This window comes from Chelonus insularis, unplaced genomic scaffold, assembly GCF_013357705.1.
Source record: "Chelonus insularis isolate UGA/USDA-ARS -01 unplaced genomic scaffold, ASM1335770v1 contig_135_pilon, whole genome shotgun sequence".
Taxonomy (NCBI): domain Eukaryota; kingdom Metazoa; phylum Arthropoda; class Insecta; order Hymenoptera; family Braconidae; genus Chelonus; species Chelonus insularis.
In genome coordinates this window covers 689,837-704,779 of record NW_023276376.1, presented here as the reverse complement: position 1 = coordinate 704,779, position 14,943 = coordinate 689,837, and the positions used below count along the sequence as shown (strand labels likewise).

Sequence of the window (14,943 nt, the reverse complement as noted above, 5' to 3'; positions counted from 1 at the left end):
ATGAAAAATTGAATTTTAATAATATCTTATATACTTTCCATGCAAAAAAGTCTAGTTATATTTCTCATTTATTACTTACACTTTTCATCATTCATTCATTCTCATTATGGATCAATTGTAAATATGTGACAGTAATTAAGTTTCCATGTCTTTATTTTCCATAGAACAAAACGGTCAACGTAAAACAAAAAATGAAGTCAACATAGGAAAACTCTTGCAAGTGTTTTCAATTGACAAATAACACGTAAGTAAGAAAATAGTGGAAACAAAAAACAAACTTGTTCCACAAACACTCATTGTAAACACACTGTAAATATGTACAATAAACGCTGCGTTTCATTTTCCACTAATAATAAAATTTAATTAAATAAAAAAATTGTTAATATATTTAAATAAAATAAGTTTACTAATTAAAAAAAATTTGGACATCTTTTACGAAATAACAGTTGAAGAAATTTAAATACCAAGAATGATTAGTGCTGCCACTATCGGATAATCCACGAACTTTTTAAAACTTCTGAGTTTATCGGTCTCATTACCTACTGAGCATGTCTTGACTGTTGATACAAATGAAAACAATTTTATCAACAGTCGAGCACAAAGAAATTTGAAATGTCATTTGTAACTTTTACAAACCAAATATATTCCATAAAATTAATTTTTCTATTATCATAAATCATTTCTTTCTCCAATAAATTTTTATTCCTTTTCAAATTAATATTTTTAAAGTCTTAAAAAATGCAATATAATATAAATTACTGACAATAAAATAAAAATTAACCGACAATGTAGTCGATTCATTTACAAAACTTTGCAATAACAAAAAACCAACATACGGGGTGGAAAATAGGCAGATGTTGAACTTAATGCCTGCTGAGGCTATACGTGCAACAGGTGTAAAGCGTTACAGCAGGTGGATCGTCTTCAATTCTCCCTTCATTAAAATTTTCCACAAGTTTTAAAAAGACACAAGAATCTTTTACATTCCGCTGCGAAATGATCTTAAGATCCTAATCATGTCTCCATAAAACTTGAAACAAAAAAAAATTTTCTTTCACATGCTTCGGTGCGATTTTCAATTCGATATCACGCTTGTATATTACTGACGACTCCTCATCAACTGGTAGTCCAGTGACGGCTGGGAATAATTCTATCCAATGAATACCAACAAGTCTTTCATACCAACAGAATACTTTTAATGCTAATAAGAATATAACGATTAATCGTTAAAAAAATTCTCAAAGCTATTTTTTACGGTTAGAGACTGAAAAAATTTTTTTTTTTCTTCATTAATACTGTAGGATAAAGTGATTAAAAATAATAAATTAACCGAGCTTAAAGGTAGATTTGAAGAAGAATTTCGAAGGAAATGATGTCTAAAAGACCTGTATAGAGAACGAGAATGAAACGAACAATGGGCGGAGGATGTCGATTGTGAACAGCTGGTCCGTTGCGTATATACGTCCTTGCCGCAAAAAGGACTTCACTACTCTACAGGTTACATACATAAGAGACAAGCGTTACATCCCACAGTAAAGAAATCCAAAAAGAAAACTAAAAATTCTTCGAATGAGTAGCTTTGATTTTCTCCGATATTTACTTGACTTTCTTTTATTTAGAATGACATTATCCAACAGCGATTGATGTCGTCCGTTTTTTTATTTTTTTGTAATTCCAAGATATTTTATTTATTTTAAAGAGTGTTGATAAAGATTAATTCCAACCTTAAGGCGACGGAAGAGTCTCAACAGAATTTTACGGGGCCAAAACTCGCGGTTGAATTTCTTTCCTTTCCTTCTTCTCTTATTCCCAAACTGGTTTTCGCGCGGCCAATTAATTCGATCGAGACGCACGAGCTGGCGAACAAGCCCCAAAGCGACTCGTTGCGAGCACACACTCAATCCCCTGGAGAAACCCATTTGTATTTCATTAAGCAGCCAATATCGATATGGCCTAATAATCGAATATAACGTCCACATAAATCTTTTACATGGTCTGCTTGTCAAATTTACGCTCTTATATTTTTCAGGTTTTCATTCTTTCTTGTGTTGTCATATCATGTATACTTTTTCTTTTCATCACTTTTATGATACAAACCTAACATAAATCCAACTCAAAAAGGCCATTCTGATTATTAATTATTATATATAATTTTATCTAAATAAGTTAATCATTTTTAAACTCATTCCAATCATAAATTTTACTCCAAAAAGTTAATTATTCAATTTATCACCAGTTTAATTATTGAACTAAATTCAGTTTTGATGTAAATTTTGTAAGATTAATAATAGCTAATTTTCTTATGTCTAGATGATTCACTAGTCGTATCAAGATACACAAAAAAGATCGATAAAGTCATGCATGACATGAGGGTATTCCATGTCAGTCATTGCACAGTTAGTAATCTGATACACTTGCCTTAGGCTTCAACACACGCGTACAGAAGCGATAAAACTACTTCGGCTACCGGATGATATTTCTACAGTATTGGCCAAAAATATTAAAAACTCTTGTGTTTATTTGAGCTTATCACAAGTGACTACATTAATTATCATGTAGCTTTTTACTGAATGCTCTGATGTTGCCGCAGCTATCTTTCTTATCATTGCAATGATAGATACCTCAGTACCTATTTCCTGTACTCATTTTCGTCGAGCTACAGAATTTATATTTAATGAAGCTATTTTCATTTGGAAATTTTTAATCAACTTGTTTCAAAGGCATCAACTCTTCCAATAAATAGTTTTAGCTTTGGTTGTATGAACATGAATGAGAACCATATATGTAAGAAGCCCTAAACTTGACCTTTGATCTATATCGGTCTTTGACCGGTGTTTATTTGCATATTTTCTGTCAAGTTTGAGTCGTAGAAATTTAAAGAGGATTTAAGAGAGATTCAAAATCCTTTCGGGAAATCTAAATAATAATAAAGATGAATGAAAAATGTTTTTTTGATGAAAAAGCCTACGACTGAAACCCTATAAATAATACTCACAGCCGTTTATTGAATTAAAGCGTAAATTTATTCAAGTCAACTGAAATTTCTAGAGGGTTCTTTAGATGAGAACCTCTAGTAAAAGTGAGGGGCGCGTGCCAAAAGTTCACATCTGCCGCAGTTAGTTTTACACCCCTCTTCTTTCATGCACCTTGATCCACCACCACCATTACCATCGTCTATAAGATCGCCTTCCATTTTTGGATCCTATTACAAAAACACTTCCGCAGGAAGTCTAGATCTTTCCATCACTTTTTAATCCTCATGCATACATGATGATGTACACAACTGTGTAAGGAACTTTTACATCCTTCCGTTAAACCAAATGGCCACTTATTATTTTATTACTATCATTATTCTATTAGACCAAATAAAAATACTATGAAAAAAAACGTGTTTAAAATACTTGGAATAATTTTTAAAGAACTTCAAAAAATTTACTTTGAATTCTGGGAAACTGTGCAATTTCTTTAGGTAGTCCTATTATTGTAAGGAAAAGGAATCCTGAAGGTGGTCTAAGATAGGAGCAGCCACTGAATGTATACCTGCTATATAATCCTGATGATTTTCATTCAAGACCTCGACCCAATTGTCAGATTTACCGCTTTTTTTTCAATATTGCGTTCAGATCAAGAATTTTAATACTCATATATTTGAAAGGAAATATTTCGAGTATAAAATAATCATCATTATATACACTGACAAAGCTAAATTGGCAGATTTCAGCAGAAGCAACAAATGATCAGGAAATTTTTTTCCCATTAATAACCAGAGGAAATTTAATTTGATTTTTGAATTAATTACAAATTGGAACCAGTTCCAATAAAATCACGAAGCGAATTCGTATGTTTATGACAAAGAATTACAGAAAAAAAATCAACGGTAGCTTTTATCCCCCTCCGATGGTTTGGCCCTGGGCATTCGTACGTGCATCACGCAGAAGTAGCTGAGCAGAAGCAAAGAAAAGGAACGAAAGAGACCCATCGATGTTGGTCGGATACGAGCCGAATGAAACCGAACAGACTGAGTTGAGAGCAGGTAAGCAGCTGCGACTATATCCGCAGGGACCGTGAGTGGAATAGATGAAGAAAGACAGGCGAACAAATAAGAAAGACAGGGAAAAAGCACATACGGTCGACAGGACAGGAGCAGACGCGTGTTTGAATTAGTCCCGGCACAACTGTCGTACGAGCAACATGCAGTCCTGTGCACAAGTTACTGCCAAAGTTTGGCTCGGAGTTTAACATATACCTTTCTATCCGTCTAACATTTAACTTTTAAGGAAAAGTGATTTTGCTTCTGATGAAGTAGGCTTAAGTGAACAATGATCCATTAGTAGTGATTGGAAATTAAAAAATTCAATTGGATGTTGACAGAAAAAATTCTTTAAAAATGAAACTTTGGATCCTACTCTCAATTTTCATGTTGGTCCAGGCAGACCTTCTGGACCTTTATGTACAACACATGGACGAAACCATGGGAACAAATTCTGTACAAAAGAATTACCGGAAAAGAATGCCCTTGAGATTTCGAAATAAGAGAAGTCCTAAAGTTAATACTCCAATTGAACATTCGAAGAAGCAACAAATTAACGTTGATGATGGTTGGTGGGATAATAAAACACCAAAGAAACAAAGTAAAAAGCCGATTCTTACCTCAGATGGTTTAAACTTTCCAAATATGAATGAACAAAATTATAATCCTCTGCATCATGAATATATTAAGGATAATAAAGCCTTAGAATTTGTTGAAGGATTTGATATTTCATATAAAAATAGAAATGAAGAGGTAAGAGCTGAAAGATTGATTGAAAATGAGTCGGAGGAAGTGGTCACAAAAGAACCACTGAAATTAAAAGCCAAAAAATACTATGATAATATGAAAGCAACCAGGAAGTCAATGAAACAAGGTGAAAGTGAAACAGATCATTTCAAGTTTAAGAGAAGTGTGAAAGAAGTTAATTTTACTCGACATGAAATGCTTGATGACAATGGACTAGTTTTTTTCGAATGGGATCCATCAGATGATGACATTGTTACGTTTAGAGTAACAGCAAGGACATTAGGATACATTGGAATTGGTTTTAATGACAAAGTCCACATGAGAGGAGCAGATATTCTTCTTGGTTGGGTTGATGATCATTCTGGTACAGTAAATCTATTGGTAAGTGTATTTTTTTTCCAATTTTTACTCAATTATTCATGAAATTACTGAAACATATGCATTATTTTAATTCCCAATCAAAATTTTAAGCAATAATTTGGCTAATCATATTTTTTCTCTTTTTCGGAGCTTGTTTTTCATGTCTTTTTTTACCACACGAAAAATTTATCCGCGCGAATCTTTCGAGAGAGGTAGAATCTTTGGAACCTGTCTCCACAAAAAGACATGGAAGAGTAAAAGAAATACAGCTCAAAGAAGATGGAAAAGAAAAGAGAAAAAGAGTATAAAAAAAAGAATTTAAAAAAATACTAGGGAATTAAAGGAAGATTAAGAAGGCGGTCGATGTGAAAAGGGAGGCTGTTTGAAAGGGTTTTAAGGGCTATATCATGACCACATACCCCAAGGGAAAAAATAACAAAAATATTCTAGCGATAAAAATCTGTTGCAATTAAATAATTCATGAAATCAATAATACAACTGAATCGTGAAATAATGTTCCAGCATGAAGAAGAAAAACAAGACGAATTATTTAAAAAACAACATATAATACTTTATTGCAAAACTTGGAATATTGTTGAAGTTGAAATTGTTTTATTAAATTCTATCATGCTGCATCATTATCGTCATCATCATCATCATTAGAAAATGAAAAATAAGCTTATATAATTAAGAATGATGATTTTCTGGCAGGTGTTTTGAATTTAAATATTAGATAAGACAATGGAATAATAAAAATGTAGGGCTAGAGAATAGTTGAAGAGAAAATAAAAGTTAATTAGTATGTGTGAGACGAAAGAAATGACCAGGTGGAAGGTCAAACCGCAAAAGTTGGAACCTGTCTTCTTCTTATTCTCCACCCAAAAGTTCCAAGAATACCTAATCTTAATTAAATTTATTTCCATCTCACTAGCGACTGTCCATGTAGATACTTTGCGATGTTGTTTCTCTTATTGGAGAAGAAAAAAAAATAATATGTATCTATACATATAAATACATACATACAACTAACAAAATGAAAACAGAAAAAAAAATCCAAGATAAAATAATGGTCCTGACTTTTGAAAGAAAAATCTATAGAAAAGGGTTTCTCTATACGCGATAATGATCTTTAATGCCAAGCATTTTGTTTTTTTATTTTTTCTTATTCGCATTCGAAATGTCTTGGGATTGATGGATGTTTTACAGATGGATCTTGATTCAAGTTCATTGATGTGGAATTTTTGGAGATCGATTTGGCGGATATTTTTGCTACAGGGGGTATCCCCAACGTTCACCGAAATTGCATTGATGGACATTTTGGACCTCTTTAGTGGACACATCGTGAAGAAAAAATAAAATTAAAAGAGAGAAAGAAGTATATAAGACTATAAGCATAAAATTAACGAACACAATTCCAAAGAAACAACGAGATAAAATTGTGATAAATTTACATTGGTCAGCGTCTTAATCTTTTTTTCACGTCTGTCATAATTAAAGTGAGCCTTTTGGGTCTTACTTTATGATGATAGGACTTTCGAAATTAAATGGAAAAAAAATTTAACAAATGCGTAATTTTACACTAAACATATAAGTATAGATGCTGCGAATCTTTGAGTCCACTCAAGGACTCCAGACACATCGGAAGGGCCCCCTGTTGAGGTCCTTTCGCTCGTTCTTCACATCCAATGAAGTAGAGTAGAGAAACCTCTGACCAATCCATAAGACAAGGAAGAGAAGATCAAAAGAATAAATGTAAAAACTCACGAATGCAACAGCGCATGCACAAACGAGTCTTGGCACCCCCTATCTTTCCCTTTATTTCTGTTGGTATTTTGTTTCCATATATTTCACACTAGATTTAAGATACGAATAACATTTTTTTCTATCGCCTACATTTTTTATAGCTTCATTTGAAATTTGAATGAGATTGTGATCAACGTTAAAATACATTCTGTTACAATTTTATTCTCCAATTTCATCAACCGTGATCAGCTAATCATCATTAAAGCTCTTTATCCCCTATATCAAATAAATTAAAGTTTGCTAAAATCTATCACAAACCTTTCGTTACAAATTAATACTCCAACTCCACTTCTTCATCAGGAAACTGAGAGAAAAATGATAGAATTAAAATATGAAAAAGTCAATTTCTATTTAATTAATTATTTTTTATCTTAATGAAGCCTTTTGCACGTAAACTAAATTTTTTCTATCGAAAAAGACACACATATCAGAAGCTATGTAGTGTATAGAATGGCTTATGCGAAGTTAAAGAAATAAAATAAAGACGAAAAAGAGGAAGGGTTTACTCATTAGCATACCTGAAACGACATCGTCCTGACATAATCCAGCCATATGATTTACGATTGTTAAGACCCCAAGGAAACCGGTCGACCAATCGACGAATAAACACACATGATCCTCCTGTATATGCCATTTGTCTGCACACCGCGAACCATGTGATGTTATACCTGTCATCGTTTTTCTAGAGTTCTGAATCTGATCTCCAAGTAGTAGACTTTTCACAATCAAGCTGTTGCTTTGTAACTCTCTTCTCAAGTTTTTTGATATACCTGTAACAAGCAAAAAATCTATATAATAATGCTAGTTGACAGATTAAAAATCCGAAAGAGTGGTGAGAAATGTGTAAATTCTGATTAAAGATAGCTATCTCTTCTCGCTAAAACAATAAAATTTTTAGTCAATAAATTATTTATTGAATAAATTAATTTTATTACATACATAATGATGTATTAAATGACAAATCAAATGCCGATAAAATTCTGTTTATTCTCACAATAATTTACTTTAAACGAAATAGCTGAAAAATGTTTTAAATGAAGATAAAAGTTATTCTCAGAATGGAAGAAAAAAAAAATACGAAGGAAATGACGTCACAGATTGGTAGAGATTCTGAAACTGTTTCACATACGCCAGCTCATTGTGTATTCTGATCAGGTTAAATGCGAAATACTTTGAGAACTTACGTTTCAATTTATTGGGAAGTAAATTGACTCAATAAAAGAGAGACGACGAGTGGGCGCAATTGAATGGGAATTCGTATTTTGAATGACTCGTTGACATGTTTATTCTGTAGTTTTGATGAGGATTCATCGATAAAATATACGTGGGAAAATAATATAACAACAGCAACACAATATGACATTTTTAATGAACTGTTAAATAATTTAAACATGGTACTGAATTTAAAATAAACCAAAGAAACGAGAATATAATATAACTAGACTGGAATGAATAATTATGTGAGTTTCGTTAGTGAGAAATATACATGTTGTACCTTTAACAAGAGGCTGAACCTTAGAAAAGATACAAATCCATAGCTTGAGCCGTGACGCCGGAACCCGCCCCATGAGCCGTTGAGCATGACGACGCCTGGCAATTATTTGGATTCATTACTCGCAGGAAAAGAACTTCCCTTCGGAAGAGAGAGAATAAACTGCTAACCTGAACTACTTCGTCCTTCCTGAATAATCTCAACGTTTCACAATAATTTACTGAACCTGAACAAGCCCCCTTTTAACGGTTCCCTCCTGACGGTTAAACTCTGATCAGCAATCCCAGGGGTTAACTACTTGGCCAACTCTTTGTCCCGTCAAAAATCTCACCCTTCGCACAAACATCTTGAAAAAATTCCCACCATGCCATTTAAAATGGTACTTTATAAAAATGTGCTTTTTCATTTTTTTCAGGATTCACACGGTGATGAAGAAACGAACGCATCACCAATCACAGATTTATCTCAAGATGTGGATATACTAGAGGGCTTTCAGAATAACACCCACACATCCATAACGTTCTCGCGGAGATGGCAGACCTGCGACCCAGACGATCGTCATTTAACCGTAAGTCCCAAAAAATGTCACCACAACATGGCTCTTTGATAGTAACCGCCTTTTATCCACGAGAATTTCTATTTCAACTCACAAGTGGGACCTCGAAAATTCGCAGGAACCCACCTGGATGCTCGAGATACCTGGTGGCATTTGCCGCCAAGACATCACATGAGGTCCAAAGAGGCCCATTAAAATGTTTCTAATCGAAGAATCGTAGCTTTAATTTTTTTTTTGTTCTTCTTTTACTACTGCTTCTCAATGCTTTTGTTCGGTTTAAACATAAACTTTTGAATGTTACAGGAAGACAATGTGAGGGTCCTTTGGGCCATGCACGAGGCAGACCCCGAACTAAATACACCGATTTGGCATGGAGAAAAAAGAGGAGGCAGAGCATTAAGACTGCGAGCTCCTGCTCCCGTTCCTTCACCACCACGATCACCTGACATTCGACATTGGGATGTAAAACTCAATCAGTTTACAGTTGATGATAAACAGGAAACTATCTATTGGTGCAAAATATTTACTGCTCCAGCTTTAGAAAAAAAACATCACATGATTGGAGTAAGTAGCATTTAATTTAATTGATTAAACATTTACTAGATACCTAAACATATAGATTATATATAAATATATAGATATTATACATTTTAACTGTAGATATTGAAAAAAAAACTTCTCATTAAAAAATATTATCTAAACTCTCACTGTCATTTAAATGATCAAATAAATTTCACGTTGACTGAACTCTGTCTTTTTGACTTCTGGAAATAAAGATGAGAGAATCTAGACAATTCTCATTAGTATTCAACTGAGAGATTGTTCAAGCAGTCATATCCCTTCCATCTTTCCTCAAGAAACATGATGAGATTACTAACCAATGTATTTCTGTAATTTTTTTTGTTTTTAATTCAGTATGAACCGCTGGTAGAAAAAGGTAATGAAGGTCTCGTACATCATATGATCCTGTACGAGTGTACATCAACATCACAACAACTTGGACAATATTCCAGGGTAGTTGGAGGTCCATGCCACAGTAGTACAACTCCTCCAGAATGGGACTCATGTATTCAACCTGTTGTCGCTTGGGCGCGAGGCAGTAAAGGTATTTTCATTTTTATTTTCTTACCAATAATCTTATAAAGTTAATATTGAAAATAAAGTATGCATTTCCAACTGATAAGATTTCATTACCACATTATTAAATCTTTACAGGCGAATGGCTACCAGATCACGTGGGTATTCCCGTAGCTGAACATAAGGAAGGATCTTATTACATGCTAGAGGTTCACTACAATAATCCTAGTAAGAGAACAGCTATTGATAGTAGTGGAGTAAGACTTCATTTAACTCCTATTTTGAGACCCCAAGAAGCTGGTATTTTTGTCACTGGAGTCGCCGTCAGTCCTCTACACTTTATTCCACCAGAACAGAAACAATATGCTACTGCTGGTTATTGTAATACTCAGTGTACTGAGAAAGTAAGTCTATTATTAAAATTATTTATCACAAACAAATTTAAATAAATAATGGTATTAATTTATTTAAAATTGAAAATTGATTAATTGACGATTTTAAACCATGATAAACCATCTTATTAAAAAAAATAATTAATTATAAGTTGAATTTAACTTAATTGATTTTTTTAATTATCTCCTTTTAGCTGTTTCCTGAAGACGGAGTCAATGTCGTTTCCGTTGTCCTCCACTCACACATGGCAGGTCGAAGAATGAGTTTGAAACATATACGTGAGGGTAATGAACTGCCTCACATTGTCAAGGAGAATCACTTTGACTTCAATTACCAGCAATCTCACAGTGTAAAAGAGGAAGTAAAAATCCTACCAGGAGATGAATTAATTACTGAATGCGTTTATGGAACTCAAGATCGTAAAAAACCTACTCTAGGGGGATACTCTGCCATGCAAGAAATGTGTCTTGCATTTGTCGTCTACTATCCTCGAACTGAATTAGCCTCCTGCTATAGTATAACTCCAGCTAAAGATCTATTTAAAACATTAGGGGTTCATAATTTCAAGGGAGTTACTCTAGATAACTTGGAGAGAATGTTTTCATCAACTGGGTAAATAAAATAACTTTTTGATAATTATTTAACTCTTGTTAATATATTTTTTTTCGATTCATTACCAACTAATTAGTATTTAAATTAATTAAAAATTTTTTCTCTAGAACCGATGCTGTTTCTTCACCTACAACAGCTACCAGATCAAATGAAGGCATTTACAAAGAAGTGATCAAAGGAGCCGAGACGGCTGTGAAAGCAATGAAAGAATACTCTGATGAACGGAATGAAGACAACGTGTTTACAAGATTAGTAATAGAAAATCCACCAGAGTTTAGAGGAAGAACACTAGCTGATCATTTGTTAGCATTACCTTGGGCAGAAGATCTTTTAACAAGACAAATAGAAAATAGTCTTTATCATGGAAAACACACATTATTTTGTATAAAGAGAAACGATCAACTAGCATTACCTATAGATACTAAATTACTCCCAAATTTTACTAAGTTACCGGAAAAAAATGAAACAGTTTGTCGCGAACGAATGATAAGGTCTTCATCAGTAATGTTAATACCTAATTTATTCATTTTGTGTTTTATCATTGCTATTAATTTACTTAATTGCTGATAAAATAATATTTATTATTAATAATATCTGTAGATATTCAAAGAAAAACTTTCAGAGCAAATTTCGCTCTTTTGTATATTTTTTTAAAAATTTTATTTCAATTGGCCAAGTTTATTTATTAAAATACTTTGTACTATTTTTTTACTGTTTATAATTTCTATTTTACTTTAGGATTATAATTATTGATGTTATCGACCATTAATTTTAAAGAATGTAAAAATTGAAAAACCCATTACCCATTAAACAACGTTCATGAACTGTAAATAATATTTAATAAGTATTTTATGATAATCTATAAAAATATTTAAGAACTTTTTGTGTTGAATGAATGAGAAAACGATACATGAAAAATATTTTAATTGTAAATCATTCTATCTTAATAAACAAGTTTTTATAAATAAAACTTTTATTGTATTTTTATTTGAAAATAATTGATAGAATTTATTAGTCTTTGATAGTCTTATAAATAAAATTAATGACACTTTCAAAAGAATTCGAGTTGATGGAAATATTGTGGTTTCAAAACCTCTTATTTTTTCTATTCTTTCTCTCGGCAAAAGAAAATAATAGATAGCCTACCTTATTGATATCAGTTACCAGCCAGGTGCTCCAGTTAATTTTCCATTTGATTAAACCACCGCGTAGGACGATTTACAATCTTTTCAACAAGGGTATGCGATTTTCATTTAATTTTCGCCCCAATAAGCAAAAGGTCCCATGTGGTGGTTGCTGATAACTGTGAATTGCATTTTTATCCAATTATTTGACTCTCGAAGAGTATAAAACTGAAACGTCTGGAGTTCTCCAGTATCACAATCATCGAAGACTTCGAAGAATCTACACCAAGCTCCGATTCTAGCAGCCAACGATTCTCAAGTTTCTCAACCTGTTAAAAAGGTATAAAAATATTGTTTAATTATTTATACTACTACCTACTTATTAAAATGAAACTATTTAGTTTGTTGCTTAGAAAATATGAGACGAACACGTCACGTAGTTTTGCCAGTGAAATCCTGGCAATACATAGGATTGATGGTGGTTTCATTAGCATGCTTAACACTTGGACTTGTGTCACGAGACCGTGAAGGAAAATCTGGAAGTCTTACTGGTCCTGAATTAAAGCATAATGCACCACATGAGTAAGTGCAATTTCTATTAAATACGGAATGGAGAGAATTTTTGCACTAACCGTAAGTAAAAAATGACAAGTGCACTTTTTGAATAATAGTAATTAAGTAATAAGTAATTCTTTTACTAAGACACCTCGTAAGTATCAAGTTCACTTATAAAAACTTAAATTTTACTGTTGAATAAAAATATTTCTACCTCTGAACTTCAAAACATGCACTTGTCATTTAGTGAAAAAATTATTGTCGTGTAACAATATATTTTAATAAAAATTTCTAACGTATTTTAGAGTTGATGCTTGCCCAAATATACCTCCATTTGTTCTTGAGCCGGCTTTCACTTCTATGTTAAATGAAAAAACAAGTGAAATTAACAACAACCTACCAACAGACCAATTGAAAGAAAATACTCAAGAAAATTTAGCATCCACCACTCGGGAAATAATCGCAAATGATCGAAGATTGATGAACTATCGATCTAGAGATGCAAGAAAGGTACGAACAACACTAGAGAATAGAAGACTGGCCCGATCTAGAGACAGATCTACACGAAGTTCAAGATCAGTATCAGTTGATCGACGTATCTCTAACACTATCCGAACACGAGAATTATCAACTCGGCGTGAAAGTGAAGCTGCACGTCTCCAAGAACGACGAGTTCGTGATATGAGAAGTTCTGAACGACAAAATAGAGAAAACCGACTGATTGATACTCGAAGATTGAATTCTCGATCACTAGATCGTGTTTCTGAAAGAGTAACAGCTGATCGTTTAACAAAATCTATTCGAGAATCTCAAGACCGACGATCTACTGAGCGTCGAGAAAATAGAATAAATATTTCTGAACGACGAGAACAAACTCGAAGTCGAACAGTACCTTCACTAGAATCTCGGTTATTGTCTCGATCTCGATTGGAAAGGACTACTGATAATACTCGTGAACGACGATCTGTAGAAAGACGTGAAACTCGAAATGTAGATCATCGTCAACGACAAGTAGAATCTCGATTGTTAGCTCGATCTCGATTGGAAAGGACTACTGATAATACTCGTGAACGACGATCTGTGGAAAGACGTGAAACTCGAAATTTAGATCGTCGTCAACGACAAGTAGACCGAGTTTCAAGGTTAAATCATCAAGAACGGAGATCTATTGAACATCCCAATGAACGATCTCGTATTTCTGATGCTAATGCAAGAACCTGGGTTGAATCTTTACGTCGTAATACTCGCAGTGTTTCTTTAGATATCAATGAAAATCGTTATCAACGAACAGCTCGGGATACTTCTCGAGACCGAAGAAGGGTAATTCAAGATGAGCGACAGTCCAGATTAGAAAATCGAATTGATGAACGTACAAACCGTATTAATAAACGAAAAACAAACTACCTCACACCTATGCCTAATCAACTAATTGCTAAACAAACTTTTAATGTTGGAAAATATGAATTCTTACGTCAAACATTCGTACTAGCTCTTTGTGCTATTTACACAGCTTCACTAGTTCAAGGAAAAAATGGATTTCTAAGGTAAATATCTTGATAGTTAGATCAATTAAAATATCTAGTGAACAAAAAATAATATATCTAAGAAATAATTTATAAAATGAAATATGTTATAGGAACATGTTAAATCAAGCTAATCGACTTACTGTATGGTAAAGCACGAATATCCTCTATCTATCTGATTATTATAATTAGACATAATCGACGTTGGCACCTCTAAAAACCTTGAATAATCATCTTGAGCTAACTCTTCTTTTATCTTAAAGTATAATGGTATATTAATTTATCAGTAGTCGTAGCTAATGAGTCTTTAGAAACTTGTAGTTTATGTATTCCTCTTTACAACCAAAAGATCAATGTGATAATTATAACAACAAATAGTTGATATGCTAATGTATCCTATTTATGCTAAATGTAATAATAAAAATATTTTTTTGTGTGATTAAAAAATTGTATCAATTTATTTCCTCAAAAATTATATTTAATTTGATGCTATTTTGCTTTTTACTTATTTTTAATAATAAAATATTTATTTTCACTAAATTAATTTATTTAAAATTCATGGTTAGAGATGAGAAAAAAATTATATTTATTTCAGATGAATTTGTACATTTGTTTAAAGCTAAAAAGTGTCATGTAAAAAGAGATTATGTTTTTTGTATACAATACTGTTA

At 32.7% G+C, this 14,943-nt stretch overlaps 2 protein-coding genes across 2 annotated transcripts; both read left to right on the top strand.

Annotated features, from left to right (window-relative positions):
• The first annotated feature begins 4,165 nt into the window (after positions 1 to 4,165).
• LOC118074497 (MOXD1 homolog 1) lies at positions 4,166 to 11,828 on the top strand. The gene is made up of 7 exons (XM_035095739.1): positions 4,166 to 5,158; positions 8,848 to 9,000; positions 9,292 to 9,552; positions 9,904 to 10,093; positions 10,204 to 10,469; positions 10,652 to 11,070; positions 11,178 to 11,828. The coding sequence occupies exons 1-7, from the start codon at positions 4,388 to 4,390 to the stop codon at positions 11,635 to 11,637; spliced, it is 2,520 nt and encodes an 839-aa protein (XP_034951630.1). The 5' UTR covers positions 4,166 to 4,387; the 3' UTR covers positions 11,638 to 11,828.
• Positions 11,829 to 12,456: 628 nt separating this feature from the next.
• Positions 12,457 to 14,719, top strand: LOC118074498 (DEAD-box ATP-dependent RNA helicase 42). The gene is made up of 4 exons (XM_035095740.1): positions 12,457 to 12,534; positions 12,596 to 12,776; positions 13,055 to 14,293; positions 14,386 to 14,719. The coding sequence occupies exons 2-4, from the start codon at positions 12,613 to 12,615 to the stop codon at positions 14,423 to 14,425; spliced, it is 1,443 nt and encodes a 480-aa protein (XP_034951631.1). The 5' UTR covers positions 12,457 to 12,534; positions 12,596 to 12,612; the 3' UTR covers positions 14,426 to 14,719.
• Positions 14,720 to 14,943: the final 224 nt, after the last annotated feature.

What these genes read in the sequence shown, in the direction of transcription:
- LOC118074498 (XM_035095740.1), top strand. Translation starts at nt 12,613, where the DNA reads ATGAGACGAACACGTCACGTAGTTTTGCCAGTGAAATCCTGGCAATAC. An exon ending in AAGCATAATGCACCACATGA is followed by an intron (nt 12,777 to 13,054) that starts GTAAGTGCAATT and finishes AACGTATTTTAG; the next exon opens with AGTTGATGCTTGCCCAAATA. An exon ending in GGAAAAAATGGATTTCTAAG is followed by an intron (nt 14,294 to 14,385) that starts GTAAATATCTTG and finishes AATATGTTATAG; the next exon opens with GAACATGTTAAATCAAGCTA.
- LOC118074497 (XM_035095739.1), top strand. Translation starts at nt 4,388, where the DNA reads ATGAAACTTTGGATCCTACTCTCAATTTTCATGTTGGTCCAGGCAGAC. An exon ending in TTGGGCGCGAGGCAGTAAAG is followed by an intron (nt 10,094 to 10,203) that starts GTATTTTCATTT and finishes AAATCTTTACAG; the next exon opens with GCGAATGGCTACCAGATCAC. An exon ending in ATACTCAGTGTACTGAGAAA is followed by an intron (nt 10,470 to 10,651) that starts GTAAGTCTATTA and finishes ATCTCCTTTTAG; the next exon opens with CTGTTTCCTGAAGACGGAGT.